This window comes from Callionymus lyra, chromosome 7 (genome assembly GCF_982586985.1).
Source record: "Callionymus lyra chromosome 7, fCalLyr1.hap1.1, whole genome shotgun sequence".
Taxonomy (NCBI): domain Eukaryota; kingdom Metazoa; phylum Chordata; class Actinopteri; order Syngnathiformes; family Callionymidae; genus Callionymus; species Callionymus lyra.
In genome coordinates, this window is record NC_141824.1 from 14,176,820 (window position 1) to 14,202,271 (window position 25,452).

Below are 25,452 nucleotides of genomic sequence, written 5' to 3' on the forward strand. Positions count from 1 at the left end.
TTTTGGTAACACAATAAGTCAGTCGTTTTGTGTTCTTTCATGCTGCCACGGGCAGGAAAAACGACTCCTGTGACATATGAATTTATTGTGGCTCCGAGACCAGATCAGGATTCCAGGTGAGTATATGAAAAGGTTTTTTTATTATTTCTGGACAATAGAGCGTTGAACAGGAACAAAGGAGAGAGACACACACTGGGTTGTCGACGGATGACGCTGGGAAACGCTTCAATGTACTTCGATAGTATTTCAACGAGACATACAATAATTAGTATTTTCCTCTGTTACCTTCATAATAATGAAAGATCAGCTCTGACGACACCTCAACAGCTAGAGCTGCAGTAAAAGTGTGTTTTAGAAAAAGAACAAACGCAGAACTTCATTCAAACGGTGGTAGTTATCTCCTCCCACGACTGCTGCGGCCCTTGAACACGTTCTCCTGCATCAGAGGAAAGAGGAAAGTTAGGAAACGAGAGAATAAAAAGATGCATAAATACAGTAAATGTAGCTCATGGTTGATAACAAAACAAGTTTCTAATATGATGATTGGCTGTTGATGAGTCGGAGCCATTCGTCTCATCCTCCCCCTCTCTGTGACGTATTACGGGGTCACGAGGGAAAGTAAGCCCCGACTTCTTTAACCTAAGGCACGAAAAATGTTGTTTGTGGTATCCCTTGTGTTCTTTCAGGGTCAAGGTGAGCCCAAGGCCCGAAAACAAATGTGTTTGTACTATAACTTGTGTTATCTCAGGGTCAAGGTGGCCTGAAAACAAATGTGTTTGTGGTATCCCTTGTGTTGTTTCATGGTCAAGGTGAGCCGAAGGACCAAAAACAAATGTGTTTGTACTATAACTTGTGTTATCTCAGGGTCAAGGTGACCCGAAGGCCTGAAAACAAATGTGTTTGTGGTATCCCTTGTGTTAGCTCAGGGTCAAGGTGACCCGAAGGCCCGAAAACAAATGTGTTGGTGGTATCCCTTGCGTAATCTCAGGGTGAAAGTGACCTGTAGGCCCGAAAACAAATGTGTTTGTCGTATTCCTTGTGTTATCTCTGGGACAAGGTGACCCGAGGGCAGAAAACAAATGTGTTTGTGGTATAACTTGTGTTAACTCTGGGACAAGGTGACCCGAGGGCAGAAAACAAATGTGTTTGAGGTATAACTTGTGTTAACTCAGGGTGAAGGTGACCCGAAGCCTGGAAACAAATGTGTTTGTGGTATCACTTGTGTTGTTTCAGGGTCAAGGTGACCCGAAGGCCCGATAACAAATGTGTTTGTGGTATCCCTTGTGTTGTTTCAGGGTCAAGGTGACCCGAAGGCTTAAAAAAAATGTGTCTGTGGTATCCCTTGTGTTGTCTCTGGGTCAAGGTGACCCAATGGCCCGAAAACAAATGGGTTTTTGGTATCTCTTGTGTTGTCTCTGGGTCAATGTGTTCAGGCTTCCATAAATACATATGCAGTGGCGGAGGTCGTTGACCTTGACCCAGAGACAACAGAAGGGATACCATAAGCACATTTGTTTCCGGGCCTTCGGGTCATCTTGACCCTGAGATAACACAAGGGATACCACAAACACATTTGTTTTAAAGATTAATTAATATTTTAAAAAATAAATTAAGGAGAAGTCATGAATGTGTGGAATAAGTGCTGCTATAAAACACAGAACGAAAAAAAAACACACTTGGGTAAAAAAGTGAAGTAGATCTGGGACTTTTTTGTGGAGCGACAACATTCGTGTTCCTACAAGTATTCTGACACAAGGTCGAGGCGTCGCAATGACATCATAGTGTTTATCAAATAGTTGCGGCCTTGATTGACAGAAGAAATAAAATGTTGTTTTTAATTGAATCCATGAGTCGTTACCTCTTCATCACTGTCTTCAAACTCAACTCCTCTGGACGACTGACTCTGACTCTGCCTGGAGAACGACGACAACGGCGTTGATCTGTTTTGAACGAAAAACAGAAAGTTTCAAGTCGACAGATCCATCTTCAAGATAAGAGGATGGAATATTTTCGTACTTCTGGGGTTTCCTGGTTGACGTCATCACGGGGAAGTCGTCGTCAGAGTCGTCGATGTTGAACTGAGAGACAGACACGAAGGTGAGGAAACGATTACAAAGGTTGAAATATCAGTCGATAATACCTCCTCATCCGCCCGGGACTTTGCTGCGGGTCGAGCGGACGTTTGTGACGGAGCTTGAAATGCTGCAAAGACACAAAAAACATATAACAATAAATGAAAATAAATTGTACTATTTGTTATGTTATGTTAAGATTATATATATATTCATGAAGCAGTGTAATTTTTTTTCCACTAGATGGCGGTCTCTGCAGTATTTTTCTTTTGTTTTGAACAACTGTTCTTATGAAAAGTCATTTTTAAACTGATGGCGCCACCTACTGACCTCTGAACAACATGACACTGCTTCATGAAGCTTCATCAGCCCATCCCTAGTACCTCCTTCATAATTGTGTTTTTTTAATATATATTTATTCTATTAATTTTATTTTTTCTCCATTTAGTTATTGTTTGTCTGAAGGTCAATGTCTTTGAAAAAATGAACCAATACTAATACTTGGTTGCAAGAAACCGATTTGAATTTAGAATATTTACAAAAAGTAAGGAAGAAAACTGTGTATTTGTTTGATATAAAGATATAAATATATGTTACCTTGCATGATGCTCCTACTTTGAGTTGCAGACGCTGCTTTTGAGGTTCTTCCTCGACCGGAGGGTTTTGCTTCTGATGTGGAAGCTCCTTAAAATAGTGAAAGAAAAGAGTTAAACAGAGTCTTAACCCTTTTTCCATCCTAGCCCTAGTGTCATATCTGGATCAAGGTGACCCGGAGGCCCGAAAACCAATGTGTTTGTGGTATCCCTTGTGTTATCTCAGGGTCAAAGTGACCCGGAGGCCCGAGCACAAATGCGTTTGTGGTATCCCTTGTGTTATCTCTGGGTAAAGTGACCCAGAGGCCCGAAAACAAATGTGTTAGTGGTATCCCTTTTTTTCATCTTAGGATCAGGGTGACCCGGAGGTCCAAAAACTGATGTGTTTGTGGTTTCCCTTGTGTTATCTCTGGATCAAAGTGACCCGAAGGCCCGAAAACAAATGTGTTAGTGGCATCTATTTTCTTTGAGGGTCAAGGTGACCTGGAGGCCCAAAAACAAATTTGTTTGTGCTATCCCTTGTGTAATCTCTGGGTCAAAGTGACCCGGAGGGCTGAGCAAAATGTGTTTGTGGTATCCCTAGTGTTATCTCTGGGTCAAATTGACCCAGAGGCCCGAAAACAAATGTTTGTGGTATTCATAGTGTCATCTCTGGGTCAAGGTGACCAGGAGGCCAGAAAACAAATGTGTTTGTGGTATCCGTTGTGTTGTCTCTGGGTAAAGGTCAACAACCTCCCTGGTTTCAATAAATACATATGCAGTGGTGGAGGTCATTCACATTGAACCAGAGACAACACAAGGGATACCACAAACACACTTGTTTTCAGGCCTCCGGGTCACCTTCACCCAAAGTTTTCTCTCTTCCTCCCACCTCTCCCTCGCCCTCGTCCTCGGCCTCGGCTTCCTCTTCCTCTCGCTCTCGTGGGCGGAGCATACGAGGGACCCTCGTCCGAATCCTCCGCGACGTTCTTCGGCTCATCGGACAAGTCCATGTCTGCAGAGTCGTCGCCTCGCTGTGACCTCTGAGCTTTGGCTCTGTTGATCACCTGGACATGCAGGAGAATGAGGATCACATTTCAATAAAGATTAGAACGACATTGATCGAAAACAAACCTCTTTGATTTCATCCTCTTCTTCCGCCGTGTTCTTCTTGGAGTCTTTGAGTTTTTTCACCTGTAAATATATAGTATATAATTTTAAATAAATTGCTATAGTGTACAGATTCCAGCCTCACCTCAGAGTCAATCTCTTGCTCTGTGAGAACAGCTCTGGTCTGCAGGTGGCGCTGTGTTTTCTCCAGTTGATAGTTGATCAACTGTTCAATGGCATCTTTCTCATCCTTGTCTACAAACTCCTGGATGGCCTTTCCCATCCCGTGCTCCGTCAGCAGGGACAGCTGGACTTTCTACAGGGACATAAAGATCATTGAAGGAAACACAAAATGTCTGTTTTTTGATCGTTGTAGAAAATAAGATAATAGTAAATCATTGCCATCATAATATTGATTGCCTTAATTTAACGTTTCAAATTCTGAAACTTTTTTTTTTATGTAGGGTTTTAACGAATTTCATTATTTTTAGAATAATTTAATTGTTGGTTGAATTTGTTTTTATTGAATTATTGAATAAAATTAATTATTTTTATTTTTTTCGTACATGAAAACAAATGAAAAAATGTGAATTTTCAAATTAAAATTTAGTTTATGAAATTAGAATTTCAAAATATGTGGAAAAAAAATTATATTTTAATTTTTAAATCAATTATTAAAAATAAACTGAACTAAATTGTTTAATCTATAGATCGTTAAATTATATTATTACAAAAAAACAAACATTTTAAGAGTATAATTCAAAGTTTCAAATTTTTGAAATGTTAAATACTTCCATGATATACTTCCATAGTTCCACACATCAAAACATGAGTAGAAAATGACCTGTTCAGCCGCCTCAAAGTACTTCTTCACCATGTCCTCCACTCGCAGCCCCTCCACTGCCGAGGTTTTCACCAACTTGCTATAATCCACGTTCACTTCATCTTCAACAAAACCACAAGATTAATTAAAAAAAAAACTTGTTAAACAGAGTCAAATAACTGCGACTTTCCACAAACCTTTATCGACCTTTTGCTCTCGAGTCCTGAGGAAGTGAATCAAGTCCTTCGGGTTCGCTACACGGTCCACGAACTTCTGACTGAAGCGGGAAGTGTTGAACGTGTCGAATCCTCCGCTGTAGTCCACCTGAACATTTTTAGATGCATTTCCTTTTTGTACGCAAACTATGACATCTATGGAAGTACATCAGTGCCGTCAGATTATTGAATAGTTGAGTTTAACATTTTACATTTAGAAACTATTTTATTTTGAAAGGTTTTTGGACATTTAATTATCATTTTTAAATATATTCATTCAATAATTTCTATATTTAGAGGTTGAATTTGTTTTAATTGCATCATTTATTCAAATTTGTTTCCTACCATTTAAATTAATTGAATATTTTTTAAATAGGTTAATTGAAATGAGTGAAAATGAATGTGTTTTTTTTTTTTTTTTACACATAATGTTTGATATTCTTTTCCAATACTTCAAAAATACACCTATTAAATGATTAGTTTTTTTTATTCGTAGCCTTTTAAATTCAATTAAAAAAAAATAAGGCATCCATGCAAAACGAGACGATCATGGTACAAGTATACGATCAAATTAAAATAGCAAAGTGTAAAAAAGAATTTATTCATTTTGAAAATATACCTTTTTTTAAATAATGTTATTTTTTAAAACAATTCTAACTTTCAATATAAACAGTTTTGAAATAAATAAATCAAAAAAATGATAATAATGTATATTTTTAAATCCAACTAACAACACTTTAAACGTTAAATTCAATATTATTATTTAATGATGGCACTGATACATAAGTCCTCGCTCTTCTTCTCATCATAATAAAGAAAGTATGATTCAGAGCATCTTACTCGGAGGCGGATCAGAGGTTTCTCCGGCGTGAGTGGACAACCCAGTCGTTCTCTCTCCGCTTCCTGCAGCATCTCATCGACCTGCGGAGACGACGGCGACTCTGAAATAAAATGCGCTTTGATTCGACGGATCGTTTTCCATTACCTTCGCGTGGCAGAAACTTTCCACTTTCTTCGTCACGTTCGGCATTTCCGGCGAGAAGAGATCCTGGTAGTCGGACAGAACCACGTCCTCGATGAAGAACTGACGCACCGTGTTCAGCGGGAGCTTTTGAAGGTTCATTTTGCGACCTTTGACTCTCAGCAGCCCCACGTGCCTGGAGACAGACCACACAGATCGCTATGATATCTCACGTTCCTCGAGAAGGATTCTAATGTCCGGTACTTCTTGGCGGCCTCTCCGGGAGACAGAGAGGTGGCGACGGAGCTGCCGGGCTGAGTGACATAGAAGAGCTGCTGCTCATTTCTGGTCGGTGCGATCAAACACTCGTGCTCGTGACCCCACACGACCAGGTCCAGGAACTCATCCAGGAACTGCTCGGGGATGTAGTTTGTGGGACCGTGTTTGCTTCTGGTGAAGATCAGTTAAAACAAGTTTAGTGAATTTGGTCAAAATTACCTTTTTAACAAATATAAACTGTCAAGACTTCTTGCTATACAACTACTGAAGTTAATCAGTGCCATCAGAATATTAAATGGTTATATTTAACTATTCTAATTTGTATTTAAGTGTTGTTTTTTTAATAATTAAACTCAATAATATCTATAGTTAAATATTGAGTTTGTTTTTTTTACTAATTACTAAATTGAATAACTTGTATATATTAAAAGATAGATTTTTGAATGAATGAACTTTGAATTTTATTAAACAAAAATTGGGTAAATTATTTGTACATATAAAATAACAAAACACCAATTAAACAAAGAAGCAGAATAAAAACACATAACAAAACCCTGTAATTCTGAAAAGGAGTAGAAATAAGTAAAATACTAGATTTGTATCATTTAATAATATATACATATTTAAAGTTTGAATTAATGTTTATTTTTTTGTATTCATAAAGTTTGATATTCTAATTACAATAACGCATTTTATAAATCTAAAATATAGAACAAGACTAAAAAGAGAACTGGTCTACTTGATCGTGTCATTTTAAAACGTCATGTGATCAACTGCACGTCGTATGATTGGCTGAAAGTTTGATCAAGTAGATTGGTGCTCTTTTGCTATTGTCTGGTTCTAAGTAGTTGAATTAAAATATTGTATAAATATATATATCTATATATATATAGATATATATATATGTTTTTTAATTGAAAAATATTTTTAAAAAATTCAATTAAATGATTCAAATAAAATTAAGAAATTTTGTAGAAACAAATCTGACCTTTCAGTTCATAAATTATTGAAATTAAAAAAAATAATAATTATGAAATGCTGAAAAAAACGACAATATTTCAATAAAAAAAAAAATGAATCAAAGTTTGTTCCTGGTGACACTTATACACTTCCTTATTTAAGCCCCTGTTTGACAGACCTGTTCTGGTGGATGGTAAAGAGATTGAACCACTCGTCCTGGTCTTCCTTGGGTCGCAGCATCGTCACCTGGTTGTTGACAAACATTCTGTAAAGCCGTTCATCAGGGATAGAACCTGCGAAACAAACGCAGGATATAACGATGGATTCTCTCTAAACATTTTTTAAAACATGATGACGGACTTACCGAGACCGTACAAGGCCAGTTTGGTGCTGCCCTTCTGCAGAAGAACTGGACTTATCTCGATCTTCTCCACGGAATGAGAGTGACCAAAGTGGTTGACCAGACCGGAGGCACTAAGGAGATCCAACGCACACAAACCTTCTGCCTAGAAAAGAGTAAATAAAATGGATTTGTTTTGCTTCTACATTGTCACAATGTTTATTAAATACAGCAAATTATCAAGAGATTTACCCCAGTTGGGTCGTCATGGTTACCATGAATGCTAAACACAGGAATAGATATATTGAGGTTTTGGTCCTGGTAGTTAACCCATGGAAACCTGGAAGAACACAACATCATTTCAAATGAAGTTTAAGTTAAACAGTGAGAGATGTTATGGATCCGGAGAGACTGACTGGGTGGTGTTGAAGTTCACGGTCTGGTCACTGAGTATATTGAACGTAATGGGTGAATCTCCCATGCAGTATTTCCGCATCATGGTGATGCAGGTGTGGAGGCATCGGCGGGTGGGTTTGTTCTCGTGGAACAGATCTCCTCCGAGAAGGATCAGATCTACCTGTACACACAGAACGCATGAACAGAACCCGGGAAACCACTAACCTGGATAGAGATGACGAACATCAACTGTACCTCATGTGTCTGGGCGTACTTCAGGATCTCCTCGAACGCATTGTAAGAGTCGTTGCCACGGATGGCGTCTTTCTCGAGGTACCCGAGATGAATGTCCGTGGCAATGAGGATCTTAAAAGTGTCCTCGTCGTCCCTGAAGATCAAAAACACGTTCACATACTTCACAAAACACACGGGTAACTAAATCATATTAACAATAGATAGATTTGCTTACATTATACAGGTGTATTACAAACACAAAAGTACACAACATGCATTGCATATATATATATACATATATATATATATATATGTATATATATATATATATAGGCAAAGAAGTAGAAATTAACAAACTAAAGTAACGTTATTAAGGTTTATTTGAAAGTAAGGTAACACAAATATTGACTTACAGTGTGTTTCCTGAAGACATGATGAACTTTGGTCAGCTGTAAGAAAGCGGAAGTTTTTAGAACTTATCTTTATATCTTTATATCGCAAATTATATTTAAGCTCTCTGCACGTGTATATGTGACAGTATAAACAACAAGGAATAGTAAACAAAAACGTGTTGCTACAAGCTAATGTGGGTAAAGATTATTATGTTTGTGATACAAAAACATGCAACTGGATATAAAAATGCAATATTGTGTTAGTATGCATCTCTGACGCGATGTTATTGATATTTTAAAACATGCTATCCTTACCAGGAGGATGGTACACTGAAGTGAAACTCGCCAGAAGAATTCCCGGCAAGTCTTGCGAGCTCCTCCCAGCACAAAGCACGTTGGGTATTGTAGTTCAAACCCGTTACGAAGCCGTTGTGTTCCCTTTGAGAAAGAATACATTTCCGGCAAGCCGACGTCGTGCGTTGGTTTTGTTCACCGGGGGACGACCTATTGACTCACCTAAGCTGTTTAACACTCACGCCAGCCTCTTCTTGAGGAGGCGCGCTGACCGGATGGAGAAAACATTTCAGTTTAGAAAAAAAAAAACGTATCTGTGTGTCAATAATTGTCTTTTGACATGTTGTCTATGATGGAAACAGATCGTGGACACTTTAGTTGAAACTTTTAGTTTAGATAAAAGTAGCTTTTTGCTTTTATTTGGGATCGATCTCGAGTTTTTACGATGGAAAGGCTGTCAAAAACATCTGCGGCTGATGCTACACGAAGAAAGGTACTTTGACGTTTCCTCTTTTCAAAAAACACTCATTTAAACTAACATTTAACATTAATTTGAGTTCGTCGAAACATTAAACATGTTTAAATATTATTTTTTGTGATCGATTACGAACTTGGCAGTCGTGGCTACAACTACATAAAGATGCTGATCTAGCAGAAAACAAGACATTCGATTATTATCTGATGGTTGCACAGGAAAGATCATATATTTATTTTTATTATTATTGATCAAGTTCATGCTTTGCACACACGATTATTATTCTGCATGTGTCCTGCAGGAGCCTCGTCCGACACCGAGTGGAGCTGCTGTGTCCGACACGTTGTCTCTTCCCTCCTTTAAAGAATATCCTTCTCATCCTCCTTTCGTCAACACACGTGTCACCTTTCGGCCACCGTCACCTGTCAAATGCTGCCCTGAGTCCAGCAGCGCAGGTGAGATCTGTGTGTTTTCTGGGCTCCATGGTTACCGCAGGTGTAACACAAGCCCGTCGCTATGGTTACTCGTTCACTTGAGCTTCTATTCCTTCACTTTTACACCGTAAATCAAACTGGTTGGAAACATGGTTGTTACTTATATATTTAAGGAAATCAGTGTCATTAAATATTGTATTAATAAAGAAATACAAAATATATAAGCATTTAATTATTTTATTTGTCTAAATAATTTAATGGGAAAATTCCATTTAATTTGTTTTATTGAATACTTTCTTTATTGAAAAAAGTAATTTATTTAACAATATTTTAATTAAAATGTATATATATTTAGTTATTCTTAAACTAATAATTAAAAAATATATTAGTTATCGGTCTCTCAGACACACAAAAGATCCTGCAACTGATCCATTAAGTAGCTTGGTACGTTTTGGTCTGGTAACACTTTTAAATATTGAATTTAAAAGGCTAAAAATAAAAAGATATAGTTTAAAATAGTTATGTTTGAATTATTGGATAATAAGAATATCAAACTCTATGTGTACAAATATAAATAATATTAGAAAATTCGAATTTTTAAATTAAATTATTGAAAAATAAAATACTTTTTATATAAAGATTATGGAATTCAATTATTCAATAAAAAAAACTAATTCAACCTTTCATTATAGAAATAATTTTTAAAAAATGAACGCTTTTCCAGACCAGGGTCACAAAGCGCTTAAACAATCAAAACAATACCCAATAAAATATATACTTTAAAAATTCAAGATAACAGGGAGACAAGCACAGGACTCTCAAAAAAACAGGGAAAAACCTGCACAAATAAAAAGGTCCTAAGATGTTTTTTGAAGGAGTCATTAGATCATCAAGCGCAAAGAGAGAGGAAGATCGTTCCAAAGCTTAGGAGCAACAGCCTGGAAGGATTTTTCTCCTCTGGTCCTCAAGCGTGTTCAGGAACCATCAGTAGATTCTGATCCACAGACCTCAGAGCCAGAGCTGGGGTGTAAGTCTGGATCACTGATGGAAGGTCTGACCATGAATAGTTGTGAAAGTAAGAACCAGATTTTAAAGTTGATCCTGAAAGAAACTGAAAGCCAGTGAAGAGTTTTAAGGATCGGAGAAATGTGAGTTCTTCTACTAGAGCGGGTCAAAATTGTTAGGTGATACTTCAAGGGAAAAACCTCAGAGGTTCATGGATGTGTTAAATGAAAGGCCACGTTTACATTTAAACTTTACATTTTGTTACATTTAAAGCATCATCTATTTGTTGTGTTTCCCAGCGATCCTGTCTGCGCTGAGGAACCTGCAGGAGAAGATCACGAGGCTGGAGTCTGAGAGAGTCAAGAGCGACTCTCAGCTGCGATCGTTGAAGCTGGACTCGTCTCACAAACAAACCCAGAGTCCCAAACAAACCCTTGCCTGGACTCACAGAGACGCTCAGGCTGATCCCAACAAAGGTGACGATCGAAAGTAATAGTTGGTGTTTGTATTTAAATCCATGCGTTCACCTTGTTTTGTTATTTGTAGAGTTGATGACGGACCTGGCAGCCGCAGAGTCTCGCTGTGTGAGGCTGGAGCGACAGCTGGAGAACATGAGGAGACTTCTGCTCAACATGAAGTCAGATGATCAGCAGGTCAGGGATAAACTTATTTATTTTTTACTCTGTTTTTTAACTTTCTTCCCTTGTTGGGCCTTACACAGGTTTCCATGGCGACGTCTGCCCGCGGGCGACTGGAGTCGGTACCGGAGCAGGTTCACTTGGAGAAGCTGGAGCGACTGGAGAAGGAGTACCTGAAGCTGACGCAGACCCAGAGCCAGGCAGAGGTGGATGTGTTGTTACAGTCGCTGGTCATTACAAAATAACTCTAACATATAAAATATGAGTTTATTTGTGTATGTGTGTGCGCATTTGTGTTTTTTTTCATATATGTGTTTGTGTTTTTTGTTTATTTGTTTGTTTGCTTGTTGTTCTTTTAGGCTTTTTTTTTAGATTTTTACGTTTATCTATGTGTTTTCTGTTTTTGTTTGTTTGTTCTTTTTTACATTTTTTGTCCATTTACTTATTTGTTTATTTGATTGTTTTTGTATTTGTTGATTTTTGCTTTTGCTTGATTTTTGCTGTGTTTTTGTTGGTTTGGGTTTTTACTTTTGTTCCTTTGTTGGTTTGTTTGTCCCTTTGTTTGTCTGTTTTTTGACATTGTTTGTTTGTTCCTTTTTTGTTTACTTTTCCATGTGTTTCTTGTTTGTTCGTTCATCTGTTTGGTGATTTTTTTTTCTACTAGATTTTCCTTTGTTGGTTTGTTTGTTTGTTTGTTTGTCCCTTCTATTGTCGGTTTGTTGACTTTTTTGTGGGATTGTTCCTTTTTTATATTTCCAACCGTTGGTTGGTTTGTTTGTAGATTTCTTTTGTGTTGGTTTGTTTGTTTGTCCCTTCTTTTGTCGGTTTGCTGACTTTGTTTGTCACCTTTTTTGTTTATATTTCCAACTGTGGTTGGTTTGTTTGTTGTTGTTTTTTGTGTTGGTTTGGTTCTTAGTTGTAGTAGTTTTTTTTTTGTTCCTTTGTCGGTTTGTTTCTATGTTTGTTTGTTTGTGTGTGTTCATGTTTGTTGTTTTGTGTATGTGTGTAGATGAAGATTCGTGCTCTGGAGCTGAGGCTGCAGGAGGAGGAGCATCAGAGGAAGATGGTTCTGGACAAAACTAAAGAGGTAAATGTGCTATATTTTCACGACTAAATCTAAAAGAAGACACGTGAACACGAACCTGATACTCGTGCGACTCCAGTCGAGGATGTGAAAAGTTCTTCTCTTGCAGATGCAGTCGGGGCTGGAGATGATACGACTCCCTCGGAAGTCTGAGTCGCCTCATCAGCCTCGAGTCAAGAAAACACCCAGACAGGTGAACATTTATTCACGGCTCCAAAAACATCATGACGTGACTGGATGAAAATGTTTGTTCAACGCAGAAATCTCCGGAGCAACAGACTTCCTGTGTTCGCCCTCACTACAGACTGAGCCTCAGAGATGTTCCTTTCATCGCCGGAAAGGTGAATATTCGGTCGTTCCGTCGGATCTTCGTTCATCTCTCTTGTGAAATTATTTTTCTCTCCTCAGTCGGTGGGAAACAGTCACTCGGTCGCAGCAAACGTCCAGTCGGTTCTGTCCCAGCTGAAGAGACACCAGCCTCACCTCTGCAACGAACGTGTCCTGTCGCACAGTGTGAACGAAGAACGTCGCTTCTCCTCCTCCTCCTCCTCTTCTTCTTCTTCTGACGGGGAGCAGGAGGTGTCAGGGGTGATGCAGGCGCTCCAGGAGGAGCTGCGACTGATGAGCATGTGAGCAGGTTTTGAGACAACGATCTTTCCTGCACGTTTTTTTAAGACGATGGCTGTGATGTAGAGAGCAGCAGGAGCTGGAGAAGCAGCTGCAGGTCAGCGTGTCTCAGCGGGAGACCAACGATCTTCATCACCAGCAGGAGGCGCTGCAGCTGAAGATGGACCAGAAAGGAGAACAGATCAGTAAACTGTACAAACACAAGAGACACGTAAGATCATCTGCATCACTTCAGCCTCAGAAACAATGAATAATATGTTATGTTTTTTTATTCGACTTAAAAAACATTATTAATAACTTCAATAAAAAGGCAAAAAGTGTCTTCAATAAAAAATGCTTCAGTAAAAAATAAATTATCTATAACTATCGAAAAACGTTACTTAAATCAGAATATTTTCAATAAAAACAAAAGTTGCTTCAATCGCAAAAAAATATATATTGTATCCAAAAAGATGTCTTCAATAAAAAGAAAGTTTGATCAAAGAAAATATTGCTTCAATCAGAACAAAGAATAGTAGTAAAAAAAAGATACTTAAATAAAAAGAATAGCTTCCATCGAAATAAATATTATTAATCAAAAACAACATCAGACCTGCAGTAGAAAAGAAAATACAAATAAACAAATATTTTCAATCCAGAAAAAGTTTTCTGCAGAAAAATGATTTAATCAAAACAGAAGTTGCTTAAATAAATAAATACATGTTTTCTATTCAAGCAAGATTCTTCAATAAAAAAAACATAAATCTTAAATAAAAAAAAAAGAGTTACTTCAATAAATATCTATTTTTATCAACATAATTTATTCATTCCAAAAATAAAAAAGTTCAATTTAAAACATATTTTCAATCAAGGCCAGAATTGTTTCAATAAAAAAACATATCAATAAACAAAAAGTGTTTAAACGTGTGAAGATAATCTCAACATTAAGAAATTAAATTCCTCCTCGCAGCTGTTATATTTTCCCACTAGGTGGCGCTTTAACACTGATATTGTTGTCTTGCAGCTGAAGAAACTGAGAAAGGAGATGGACTCTAGAAAAGGCTGCAGAACTGAGATGAGAGCATCTACCTCTGTGTCCTGTAGGGGGCGCTCACCAGGAGCCACAAAAGCTCGACCTGGAGAAAGAAGCAAGAAAAACTTGCTGCTGCTGAGAGACTTGAGGATTCTACAGACGTCTTTACGGACGTGAACATCACGTGTTACGATGGAGCTCGTGCCCTTGAACTTTGACTTTTAACCTAATTGATCTGCAACAACATAAGCCTCCTTCATTTTTGTTTTCAAACAGCAGGGGGCGTCATTGTCACAACAAACTTGTATAGAAACTGCGTTATTGTATTTTCTGTTTACATTATATATATTTTTTTCTGGTTTAAATCTCTGATCATGTTTAGAATTTACTTTTCCGACCAATAAATCTTACTTTCTTACATTGTCTTTGCATTTTCCACAGTTTGAAATCAAAACCATTAACTCATGAAGTTTGTAACAGAATGATTTTATTAAAATAGATTGATTTAAACTGTACACTTTAAATTGAGTTTCCCCTTGTGAAAGTCAAGGGAACAAAAAGGCGTTACATGAAATATAATTTAATGAAAAAATCTTATAATAATGAATGACATTGTCCAGTAAAGAACGTTCTTGTAATCAAAAGTCAAAACAGATTTAAGTAAATGTATAAAGATAATAATTAAAAAAGACGTTTTTAATGTCAAGAGAACTATTATCAAACATAACAAAACATTTGAAAACATGATATGAAAAAATATATAGAAATAAAGAGACAAGCTTTAACTCAAACAACCTATTGTGACAATAAAAGTATATAAAAAATAATTTTTCAGCAACAAAACAATACAGTTTATTGTATTTTAACACCTATAAAGTCAGTTTCGTTGACTATATTGCACACACCCAGTCTTGAAGCAAAATTTGTATTATCAGTTAATTTTTAAAACATTTAGATCAAAGTTGACCCAGAGACAACACAAGGGATACCACAAACACATTTGTTTTCAACCCAAGGGTTAAAGCATTGCTTCAATCCAAAAAAGTACATTCAATCAAAACAGAAGTTGTTTAAATCAAAAAATATTATCAATTTAAAAAAGTTGCTTCATTCAAAAAAAAAAAGTAGCTTTAATCAGAAAATATTTGTAAATCAAAACAAAAGTTACTTTACAAAAAAAGATTTTATGTTGTTAAATGTTATCAAACATTTATATATTGAAGGTTAAAGTTGTCTGTATTACATAATGGAATTCAATAATGTGTATATATGTTGACATTTTGTTTCCTTTTAGAATAATCTAATTCCTTTTATTTTTATTTTTCAAAAATAGAGATTCATTTTATTTTTTACATGTAGTAGTTTGTTATTCTTATTCCCATAATTCGAAAATTAATGTTCATTAATTTAAATATTTTTTAATTTGTAGCCTTTAAAATTCAATATTAAATGCCACCAGTTATTCCAACCAATCATGCGAGGCATGGATGATCATGTGACGACAGTGAAACACATAATCAAGTATTTCGGTGACGATACACTTCCATAAAGAAGAAAACCAAGCAGGTCATTTAACACGGATGTTAAAGCATAAATACTGTAGTTTAGTACTGAAATATCATCACTAGCATGACTCAAACGCACACACATGACCTGACGTCTAAATCGATGACAAGTTAACGTGGCCTGTGGTCACAACAAAAGGTTGTCACCTTGATTTATGTGTGTATCGCTTGAGAAGAGGGTTCAGAGAAGAGTCTGGACATCCGATCCACGCGGGTCAGCAGGATGAAAACTACACCTGAAACCAGAGGCTTTTGTTTGTGTGGGCAGGTGTGATGGAGATGGTCTCCAGGATCTCACAGCACTGACCCACTACTGGACCCACAACTGGACCCACAGCTGGACCCACAGCTGGACCCACAGCTGGACCCACAGCTGGACCCACAGCTGGACCCACAACTGGACCCACAACTGGACTCACAGCTGGACCCACAGCCGTCCAACATCAGTTCTCAGTGATGGACTCCAGCTGAGGAATGTCTCGTTCTCGTTGGGGTAGAACTGGCCTGCTGGTGTAGATGTCATCGACAGGAAGTAAGAAGGTGACGGTCTTGGCTTTTGACCTGAACAACCGGAATAAATCGATCAACCAATCAATCGAAAAATACTTTTCATAAAAACATTACAAACAGACTCTTTTTTTTATTTTTTTATTAATTCAATAATCGAATTTCAACTTTCAGCCAATCATGCGACACACAGACGATCACGTGACGAGTAAAAAACACACGATTGGGCAGCTCGGTACTTATTTGGTTCTGTCTGCCAGAATAATACAGTAATACCAAATATTGAATTAAAAGGGCTACAAATTGACTTATATGGAAATTAGACAAAAGTATTTTTGAATAATTAAAATAAGATTACTGAACATTAGTTTTTTTTTAATAAAACAACACAAATCATTTTCTATTTGTATTTTTTTTTTTTTTAAATAATTATATATTTTTACACATGTGTATAGATATTTCAGATCCGAAAAATACCACTACCACTATATATATACACAGCATATATATATATATATATATATATATATATATATATATAATCTTTTAATATAGAGAATATTAAATTAAATGATTCAAAAACGCAAATTCAACCTTTTAATGCACAAATTATTTAATTATATTATTTTATATAATTCATACTTAAAAACACGACATTCTATAAACTATCAACATTGAAAAGTCTAAAGGAACTGAAATAGTTTTCATAGTTTTCAAAAAGGAGGTTCATTCATCAGCTCACACACGGAAAAGTTAATTTAAAATAAAACGCTATCTTTTCATACCTTGTTTTGTGAACATATTCCTGCAGAGAATGTCTGTTCGACGTCCCGACGTCTGCTCTGCGTGTGTTGAGATGAACTTCTTCTTGTAATCTCCCCCATCCTGACTCACCCCTGCGACCCCCGTCCGACCTCCCATCTCTCAGGGTCACTCCGGAGACATTCGAGCTGATGGAATATCTCCGCACGGTCATGACTGTGTTTTCTGGAAATATAATTATAATTATTTATTTGTAAATTACCTTAAAAAACAACGACAGCTAGAGATAGTAGGTCATGTTGTGTAAAGTGTTTTTTTATGATAAAAATGTCTTCACTTTTAAATATATATTATGTCTAATAAATGAAAAAAAAATGTTAATATAAGGAAAAATTGAAAACTAGTGGTATTTTTCGGGTCTGAAATATCTATACAGATGTGTAAACATATAGAATTTTTTTTTTTTAAATACAAATGCAAAATTAATATTGCAAGAATAAATATTCTTAAATATATGTGAAAACAAAAGTATGTCAAGATACTACAAACACATTTTATGTGTCCTCTCCTCCCATGATCCAACACTAATAGACTCAGGGACTCATTCATTCCTTATGCTATCTATCTATTTACTCATCCATCCATCCATCCATCCATCCATCCATCCATCCATCCATTTATTCATCCATCCATCCATCCATCCATCCATCCATCCATCTGTTTTATAAAAAAAATTAAACATCAAAAATAATTTTGTTTATATACATTTGAAAATATACATAAATACAATAATAGGACTCGATATTGATAAATACATTTACATATATTTCTGTGTTGTACAATAATTACCAGGTTTAAACAAATCAATTTGTACACAATACAAATATATATATATATATATATATAAACATATATATATATATATATATATATAAACATATATACATATATACACACACACACACTCAAATATGATGTAAATATAGAAACTTTGAAACCTAAATGTACAAATATTTTTGGTATAGAATTTGTTTTTAAGGAACACATGAAAATAAACATTCCACTGGCATAAATGTGTCGTATATATGATAAAGGAAAACACATATATACATATATATATTATATATATTTCAAGGAACACATTAAAATCACGTCCACTGGTATGAACGTGTTCCTCCAAGAGAGTAACATGAAGGTTCTACCTGTGTACTTGTTCTCCAGCACCGGTGCAGAAACATTCCTCCTGAGGTTGATGGTTAAACTCTCCTGCTCCGCCGCTCGATGAAAAGAATCTTCTCCATAATCTCCCTTCAGCTGCCGGTTCTCCGCCTCCAGCTTGTGGATCTCGCCGCTCATCTCCAGGATGACCCGGGCCAGGCTGCGGGTTCCGTCCATGCTGATGCTGCTGCGGTGCCAGAACCAGGGCTTCCCGAACACGGCCGGCGCCTGCTGCTGCGGTCTGATCATCCCGTGATGATGATGATGATGATGATGAAGATGTTCTCCTGCTCCGTGTGAGGCTCAATCTCAGTCTGGATCTAAAGGAAATTGTGGCTCCTGTCATCACTTATACACCTGACGGGCTCCGGTGATCGCCTGCAGCTCTCAGGCCATCACTTATTCATCGGGCCTGGAGTCCAGTTTCAGGGCTCGGAAGTGGACTGTGCACACAAATCCACCTCAGCTCACCTTTGTAGACCTAAAGTTCACATTCCCTTTCAGGGGATCCATTTTTTCCAAATTAAGTTTCGTCATCAATTAACCACAAACCTCCATGATACAGCCGCCATTTTGAACCTTCACTGAAATTAACTTTTTGATTCACCAGGTTGAGTTATATTGAGATGAAACCACAGATTATATCATTAAAATAAATAATTATTCAGTTACTAAAGAGTAGAAATATTCATTTTTCTCCCTTTTCCAGAAAAAAAATCACTTTTATTTCACATAATTTAATTTAAAATAATTCAGCGCCTGTTGCTGTCATGGAAATAACATTTGAAACCGTTAAAGAAAAAAACAAAGAAGAAAGAACAGCTTAAACTTTAAATATATATAAAAATTAAATGTTTTGTGTTAATATACAATTGAATAAGAAAAATCCAATATTTCATACATGAAATATTCTTTTTTACAATAGTTTTCTTTTCTCTTCACAGGTGGAGAAAAATTACATTATAAATAATTAGACTTTGAGCTTTTTATTAAAATGTTGTTTTGTAGGGATATTTTTGTTTTACAAGTTTTCAGGTGTAGAAAATCACTTTGGTTTATCAGTCATTTAAATCAAAATACTTTGAAACAAACAGACAAACCTATAACTGTTTTTTATTTTAATCTTTTTTAATCTTTTTTTGAATGTGCTTGTGTTGTGCTGTTGAATGTGTTGTTGCTTTTTAACAGTTACATTTTAGAAATCTAATATTTTCTAAATAAAATTTAGTTTTTTTCTTTTTACAAGAGTTTTTCTTTTCTTCACAGGTTTTTTTTATTGAAATGTTGTTTATTTTAAGCTTGAATACATTTTTTTTATTGGGGTTGAATATTTTCTTTTTTTTTTATTAAACGTTTAGATTTTTCTCCCTTCCCATGTTTAGAAAATCGCTTTAGTTTATCAGTCATTTAAATTAAAATACTTTCGACCTCAGCGCCTGTTGCTGGTCCAGACGAGAACATTTCTAAACCGTCTAGAAGTATAAAAACCAACAGATGAACATTAAATAATAATGATTAAAGTTAATCAAAAATACAACGTTTTCTATGTAGGACAAAATATTAGCAAGATATTTTCTTGTAAAACTTTCTAGTTTTGTAAAGAATATGTGATTTAAGTCAATAAAAAGGGTAAAGATTGTTGAGTGAAAGTCAATCAAATGGTTGATTTAAAAGAATAAAACACTTTTAGGTCTAATATGGTTTAAGCAGCAACAACTGACACATCTTAAGACTCACTAGAGAAAGTCTGTCGTTCCAGAGATAAACGGAATCATCCAAACGTCTGCTTCATAGATAAAGGAGCAGAGAAGAAGGGAAGAGATGGAGGGAAACACCGGACAAGAGAAGCAGATGAGTTTTTCTATAATAGTCTATAATATATTTTAAATATCGACAATATTGTAGCGATTCATAATCTCACCTCGGAAGTTTTCACAAAGCAAATATAAGAGACGTGTTTCTCACATTCAAAGACTATTATATCGTGATAAGAATCATTTTTATTTTATTTATTTTTATTCATTTTGTTTTATTTAGCAAGTGCATCAACAAATATTTTCTGAAAAAATAATTTACCTTATATTTCCAAAATATAAATCAAATGAGTGCATGGTTGAAAAAGGAGGATGAAGTAAAATATATATTTCAATTTGTACTTAAAAATATAAATGCACGTCATAGGAAAATTCCACTTTTGGATCAATTAGAACTTAAACATAATAATGTTGAAATTTACAGGGAAAAGATCATTTTCCCCCTCTTTTCTTCTTGTCGTGTTTGGGCCACTGTTGCCGTCCGCCTCCGCGACCCGACCTGGCCGCTCGGTTGTCCTGCCACCTCGGCATGGGAGCCTCGAGTTCCCCGGGTCGTCCGCCTCGGTCCGGCACCTGACCCATCAGTTTCTACGACAGGGTTGGACCAGTGAATGCGTATATATGTGAATATGTTGTTAAAGTGACGGAGATTACCTTGTAGACGGCGGTGCTTTTTCCGGGCCTGATGGGTTGAATCCAGGACTGATCTTCTCGGGCCGCCAGCACTCGAGGCAGAGACACTCGGGAGACTCCGGCGATGGAGGCCAGATGTGGGACCGAAGCCAGAGCTGCACGACGCTCCTGCAGGATCACAACTCAACCATTAGGTTGATTCACATTCATGTTGATCAGATACTCAAATAAAACTAGAGGAATTATTATTCACAATCTGTACTATTTGAAATCATTTTACTAGTATTCAAAGTTAAAATGAGTGGAAAAAATGGAAATGTTCACATAAAGGAAAAAGACGGATGTGAAAAAGTTGAAATGAACTGAAAAAAGGTAAGAAAAAAAAAGAAGAAAAAAGGAAAAAGTTAAAATAGAAGCAGTAGAAATAGTAATAGAAGAAGTAGAAGCAGTAGTAGACTTAGTAGTAAAGGTAAAAGTAGAGTTAGTAGTAAAATCAGAAGTAGAGTTAGTAATAAAATCAGAAGAAGAATTAGTAGTAGAAGTAGAAGTAGTAGAATTAGAGTAGAAGTAGAATAATAAGAATAGAAGTAATATAATTAGTAATAGAAGTAGAAGTAATAGTAGTAGTAGTAGTAGTAGTAGAAGTAGAATTAGTAGTAGTCGAAGTACAAGTAGTAGTAGAAGAATTAGTAGTAGTCTAAGTACAAGTAGTAGTACAAGTAATAGAAGTATTATAATTAGTAGTAGTTGAATTAGTAGAGTAAGTAAAAGTAGAAATAGAATTAGTAGAATAAGTGGTAGAAGTAGTACTAGAAGAAGTAGAATAATTAGTAGTCGAAGTAGCAGAAATAGTAGAATTAGTACTATTAGTAGTAGATGTAGTAGTAGAAGAATGAGTAGTGGAAATAGAATAAGTAGTATTAGAAGTAGATGTAGAAGTAGAATTAGCAGTAGAAGTAGTAGTAGAATTAGTATTAGTATTAGTAGAAGTAGTAGTAGAAGTAGAATCAGCAGTAGAAGTAGTAGTAGACGTAGAATAATTTGTAGTAGTAGTAGTAGAAGCAGACGTAAAAGTAGAAGTAGAAGTAGTACAATTAGCAGTAGAAGTAGTAGAATTAGTAGTAGTAGTAGTAGTAGAAGTACTAAAAGTAGAAGTAGAATTAGCAGTAGAAGAAGACGTGGTAGTATAATTAGAATAAGGAGTAGAAGTGGTAGTAGAATTAGAATTAGAATTAGCAGTAGAAGTAGAATTAGCAGTAGAAGTAGAAGTACAATTAGCAGTAGAAGTGGTAGTAGAATTAGAATTAGAATTAGCAGTATAAGTAGAATTAGCAGTAGAAGTAGAAGTACAATTAGCAGTAGAAGTAGTAGTAGTAGTAGTAGTAGCATTCAGCAATCACACAATGAAAGTTGTGAAAACAATACGATCTTATCTGGATAAGTTAAAGGAAAGTTAGTTTACAAAGCTATAATACAATGATCAACACAATAACTTGACTGAGCCTCTAGATTAGGTCTTTGTATAGTAAAACGTTCATGTAAATTTAAACATTTCAAAAACAACATTAGATCCAGCAGGTATGTCTATGTTAACATGATTCATACCTTCTGCTTCTCGCCCCATGCAAACGACTCAAGTGTGACCTGAAAGCGTTTGAGCGTCATTTGCTGACGACAACTGTAGTCGTCTTTCAAGACTTCATTCAACTTCACCAGCTGCATCTGAACCACAGAGAGAAACAATGTCAGTAGAGCTATGGAAGTATTTTGATGACACAGTATTGAGTAATTGACTGAACTTTGAATTTCTTTCTTCTTTTTTTTATTTTAAATCATGCATTAATTGATTTCTAAAGTGATTTAATTCAACAATTCCTCTAATAAAAGTTAAGTTGAATAATTTAATTAAATATTTTCTATATTTAAAGGTTGAATGTTTTTGTTGTGTTTTTTAATTTAATTCATAGCCTTCTAAAATTCAATTTAGTAGTAGAAGTAGAATCAGCAGTAGAAGTAGTTGTAGAAGTAGCAGAAGTAAAAGTAGAAGTAGAATTAGCAGCATAAGTAGTACAAGTACAAGTACAAGAAGAATAAACAGCAGAGGTGGTAGTAGAATTAGTAGTAGAAGTAGAATTTGAAGTAGTAGAAGTAGAATTTGCAGTAGAATTAGTAGTAGAGGAAGCAGAACTTGCAGTAGAATTAGCAGTAGAAGTAGAAGTAGTAGTAGAAGTAGAATTAGCAGTAGAATTAGAATAATAATTAGAAGTAGAAGTAGTAGAAGTAGAATTAGCAGTAGAAGTAGAATTATATATTAATATATATATGTTTAGCCATCTTAAATTAAATTTACTTAAAAACAAATTCAACATTTCATCATCAAGCACGTTTTGATTTTGTACATGACCGTGTAAAACTTCAATATTCCAACTGAAATGAGCAGGATGGGCCAGCAGGTGGCAGCAGAGGCTCCAAAACCAACCTACCCACTGTGCAGCGCTGAGCTCATGTTTCAACAGAGGCTCACTGATGTTTCCACTCACAGCTCTCGACTGCACCTGAAACGAAAAACACAAACGTCACCATCCAGACTTCGCTTCCCAATCGGTCGGACTCACCTCCCGCTGCACGTCCGAGACCGCGGTGCCGGCGTCCATGTCGAGAGCTCGCAGCAGCAGAATCCATTCCGCTTGTATTTCGTCCTTCTTCCTGGGATCGATGGGGGAGTCGAGTGTGTTTTCATCTTCCAGACGCTGCTCTTTGACCTCGTCGTCTCTAGTACCTTCAGGGTTCACTTCTCTGTGCTTCAACATCAGTGCTGCTTGTAGTTCTGACACCAGGAACTCTGAAGGAGATTCAAACATGTATTTGTTGTCAAAACATAATGAGCACTTTTAACATGTGTTATGCATGATCAGACTCGTTTGTTGACGCCTGTCAATCAAACAGTTTTTGAAGACAGATGAGCAACATGTTTAAGAGTCAGATCAGTGACATCAGAATATTAACTAAACATGTCAGATGTTGAAACTTTGATTTATTTTTTTAATTGTTTTTAAGTAGAATCATTTAATTCAATAATTTATATTGAAAGGTTGAATTAGTTTTTATTTAATTGAATTAATTCTATATTGAATTGATTTTTAATTGAATAATAATTGAATTAAATCTGTATTTAAAGATTGATTGTGCGCTTCTCTGTTGTCACATGACTATCCGCGTGTCGCCTGATTGGCTGAAGGTTCGACCAAGTAGCTCTGTACTCTTCTGGTTACACTATAATACTAAAATGTTTATATTGATGTGTGTAAATAAAACGTTTTTAAGTTTAAATTAATTAAATAAATATAATAAATTAAATATTTTAATAAAGAAATTATTTAATTAAAGTATTAAAAGAAACCCTGTTAAATTCTTTAAAAAACAATATTTTAATAAAGAAATGAAAGGTTTTAACCTATTAAATGTTACATGTAATTCAATTTAACAGTCTGATGCCACTGATATACTTTAGGTTCAACAAAGGCAGTTGAAAGCTCGACTGAACTGCAGCTCCTCCGTTTATAACAAGACGTAAAAGAACTATTTGTTCCAACACCGGTGATCCTGCTCCACCCTCCAACATTCATCAAAGAGCTCGTGTACCTGCTTCAAGCGACACAGAAGCTCACGACACACACAAATGGAAATTGTTTTCATCATCTGTACCTGTGATACTGTTCAGCACCGGCGGGTCCAAAGTCTCCGTGGTTTCAGAACTGAAGGGAGATTTCAAAGCCGAGAGAAGTTCTCTCAGCTCTTTCACCAGCAACACATCCCCGATCCCAGAGTCTGAAACAGTCATTTCAATTAATATTTTTAATGCATTTGATTTTAAATATATATATTTGACGTTTAATAAAATTATATATATATATATATATATATATATATATATTATGACTTTTCATTGTTTACCGTTAAGTTCCGGGCAGAAAGTCTTCAGCTGTAACATCAGCCAGGTGAGCAGAGGACACGGAAGTTCGTCACACTCACACCTGGACACGCAGCGACCATCTGGATACCTATGATACAAAAGTGGTTCAACAATAAATGCACTTGGATCATTTTCTGCAAATTAAACTAGTGAATACTATAAAATAAAATGTGGTACGTAATTGCGAGGTGAAATTTCGTGTTGAAACACAACATATATATACAAATGACCATAAAACTTCAAGAATAGTATTTACTGATATAGTTTAGTTCGCGAAAGTAAATGTAATTGAAGAAGTGTAATATAAAATAATAATATATATATTTTCAGGGCATTTAAAGTCACTTACCCTAATGATTTAATGGCTAAAATAGTAACTTTATTTCGATTGTCCATTTTGTTAGCGTAAAAACATAAGTCTGTGAGTTACTTCCGCGTACTGTTTACAAGTGGCTTCTTCTTCTATTTATTTATTGTCCTTGACAGTCACACTGCCCCCAGCTGGACAAGAGTGCAATGATGCGGAAAAAAGGTTGTTTTTTTTCAAAATCTGATTGAATCTTTGTTTAACAACCATAAAAAGTCCTAAACAAAAGGAAACATTAATTCCAATTTAGGTAATCTTTATAGGGTTTACCTTTTTTTCTCGTCTTCACGTCATATTATTGCTGTTTTTTAAGTCAAATGTCTCTCCTAATATTGATGGAGTCTGCTGACTCCTTTAAGAAACATCTTAAGACTTTTTATTTGTTCAGGCTTTTCCTTGATTTCCTGGAACTCCTGTTGTGTTATCAGTTTTATCTTGCCGTTTAAAGTATATACTTTATTGAATATTGTTTTGATTATTTAAGCGCTTTGTGACCCTGGTCGGGAAAAGCGCTATACAAATAAAATTACTTACTTACTTACTTACTTAATAGAAGTCACAAATATATATTGATTTTATGCCTCATTATGTATTTATGAAGGACCAAACTGAACGAAATGAAAGAATCAAAAGAGAGAAACATGTTAAAACACAAGAAGCACTTACTTCAATGATCATAATCAAAAATGA

The 25,452-nt window shown here is 35.7% G+C and overlaps 4 protein-coding genes across 6 annotated transcripts; 1 reads left to right on the forward strand and 3 right to left on the reverse strand.

Moving 5' to 3' along the window:
- Positions 1 to 104: 104 nt before the first annotated feature.
- On the reverse strand, positions 105 to 8,711 carry mre11a (MRE11 homolog A, double strand break repair nuclease). Of its 2 annotated transcripts, XM_087796201.1 has the most exons (20): positions 8,670 to 8,711; positions 8,376 to 8,411; positions 7,984 to 8,116; positions 7,749 to 7,909; positions 7,585 to 7,672; positions 7,357 to 7,498; positions 7,171 to 7,285; positions 6,018 to 6,203; positions 5,778 to 5,949; positions 5,633 to 5,713; positions 4,775 to 4,901; positions 4,599 to 4,699; positions 3,900 to 4,070; positions 3,779 to 3,838; positions 3,537 to 3,711; positions 2,670 to 2,756; positions 2,141 to 2,202; positions 2,017 to 2,078; positions 1,859 to 1,940; positions 105 to 436 (listed from the first exon to the last, which is right to left on the reverse strand). In XM_087796201.1, exons 2-20 carry the CDS (start codon positions 8,393 to 8,395, stop codon positions 395 to 397), a joined length of 2,067 nt encoding a protein of 688 aa, XP_087652327.1. In that variant the 5' UTR covers positions 8,396 to 8,411; positions 8,670 to 8,711; the 3' UTR covers positions 105 to 394. The 2 variants fall into 2 exon arrangements, with proteins under 2 accessions (XP_087652327.1, XP_087652328.1); XM_087796202.1 differs by lacking the exons at positions 8,376 to 8,411; positions 8,670 to 8,711 and having other exon boundaries at positions 7,749 to 7,905; positions 7,984 to 8,109.
- Positions 8,712 to 8,975: 264 nt separating this feature from the next.
- cep57 (centrosomal protein 57) lies at positions 8,976 to 14,341 on the forward strand. Of its 2 annotated transcripts, none has more exons than XR_015711869.1 (11): positions 8,976 to 9,141; positions 9,425 to 9,578; positions 10,862 to 11,038; positions 11,109 to 11,215; positions 11,284 to 11,406; positions 12,210 to 12,287; positions 12,394 to 12,477; positions 12,545 to 12,625; positions 12,693 to 12,913; positions 12,985 to 13,122; positions 13,915 to 14,039. XR_015711869.1 is itself a non-coding variant. In XM_087796083.1 (11 exons), exons 1-11 carry the CDS (start codon positions 9,094 to 9,096, stop codon positions 14,098 to 14,100), a joined length of 1,404 nt encoding a protein of 467 aa, XP_087652209.1. In that variant the 5' UTR covers positions 8,976 to 9,093; the 3' UTR covers positions 14,101 to 14,341. The 2 variants fall into 2 exon arrangements, 1 of the variants encoding a protein (XP_087652209.1); XM_087796083.1 differs by having other exon boundaries at positions 12,978 to 13,122; positions 13,915 to 14,341.
- Positions 14,342 to 15,931: 1,590 nt separating this feature from the next.
- On the reverse strand, positions 15,932 to 18,224 carry LOC148075129 (coiled-coil domain-containing protein 195-like). Its single transcript, XM_087794895.1, has 3 exons — positions 17,960 to 18,224; positions 16,781 to 16,982; positions 15,932 to 16,049 (listed from the first exon to the last, which is right to left on the reverse strand). The coding sequence occupies exons 1-3, from the start codon at positions 18,222 to 18,224 to the stop codon at positions 15,932 to 15,934; spliced, it is 585 nt and encodes a 194-aa protein (XP_087651021.1).
- Positions 18,225 to 19,827: 1,603 nt separating this feature from the next.
- LOC148075130 (tRNA-splicing ligase complex subunit FAM98B) lies at positions 19,828 to 24,849 on the reverse strand. Its single transcript, XM_087795672.1, has 8 exons — positions 24,745 to 24,849; positions 24,377 to 24,483; positions 24,128 to 24,250; positions 23,038 to 23,264; positions 22,906 to 22,977; positions 22,028 to 22,144; positions 20,444 to 20,590; positions 19,828 to 20,377 (listed from the first exon to the last, which is right to left on the reverse strand). Exons 1-8 carry the CDS (start codon positions 24,789 to 24,791, stop codon positions 20,222 to 20,224), a joined length of 996 nt encoding a protein of 331 aa, XP_087651798.1. The 5' UTR covers positions 24,792 to 24,849; the 3' UTR covers positions 19,828 to 20,221.
- Between the last annotated feature and the right edge of the window lie 603 nt (positions 24,850 to 25,452).

Bases quoted from the DNA above. Each gene is read 5' to 3' on its own strand.
- mre11a (XM_087796201.1), bottom strand. From the start codon at position 8,395: ATGTCTTCAGGAAACACACT. The intron at 4,700-4,774 runs GTTTGTGGAAAG...GTTTTGTTGAAG, and splicing joins AGAGCAAAAGGTCGATAAAG to ATGAAGTGAACGTGGATTAT. The intron at 2,757-3,536 runs GTGGGAGGAAGA...CACTATTTTAAG, and splicing joins AGGACGAGGGCGAGGGAGAG to GAGCTTCCACATCAGAAGCA.
- cep57 (XM_087796083.1), top strand. From the start codon at position 9,094: ATGGAAAGGCTGTCAAAAACATCTGCGGCTGATGCTACACGAAGAAAG. The intron at 9,579-10,861 runs GTGAGATCTGTG...TGTGTTTCCCAG, and splicing joins CCCTGAGTCCAGCAGCGCAG to CGATCCTGTCTGCGCTGAGG. The intron at 11,407-12,209 runs GTGGATGTGTTG...GTATGTGTGTAG, and splicing joins AGACCCAGAGCCAGGCAGAG to ATGAAGATTCGTGCTCTGGA.
- LOC148075129 (XM_087794895.1), bottom strand. From the start codon at position 18,224: ATGATCAGACCGCAGCAGCAGGCGCCGGCCGTGTTCGGGAAGCCCTGG. The intron at 16,983-17,959 runs GTAGAACCTTCA...TTATATTTCCAG, and splicing joins GCTGGAGAACAAGTACACAG to AAAACACAGTCATGACCGTG. The intron at 16,050-16,780 runs GTATGAAAAGAT...CCGGTTGTTCAG, and splicing joins GAATATGTTCACAAAACAAG to GTCAAAAGCCAAGACCGTCA.
- LOC148075130 (XM_087795672.1), bottom strand. From the start codon at position 24,791: ATGGACAATCGAAATAAAGTTACTATTTTAGCCATTAAATCATTAGG. The intron at 24,484-24,744 runs GTAAGTGACTTT...TTTGTATCATAG, and splicing joins TTAGCCATTAAATCATTAGG to GTATCCAGATGGTCGCTGCG. The intron at 24,251-24,376 runs GTAAACAATGAA...TGACTGTTTCAG, and splicing joins TTTCTGCCCGGAACTTAACG to ACTCTGGGATCGGGGATGTG.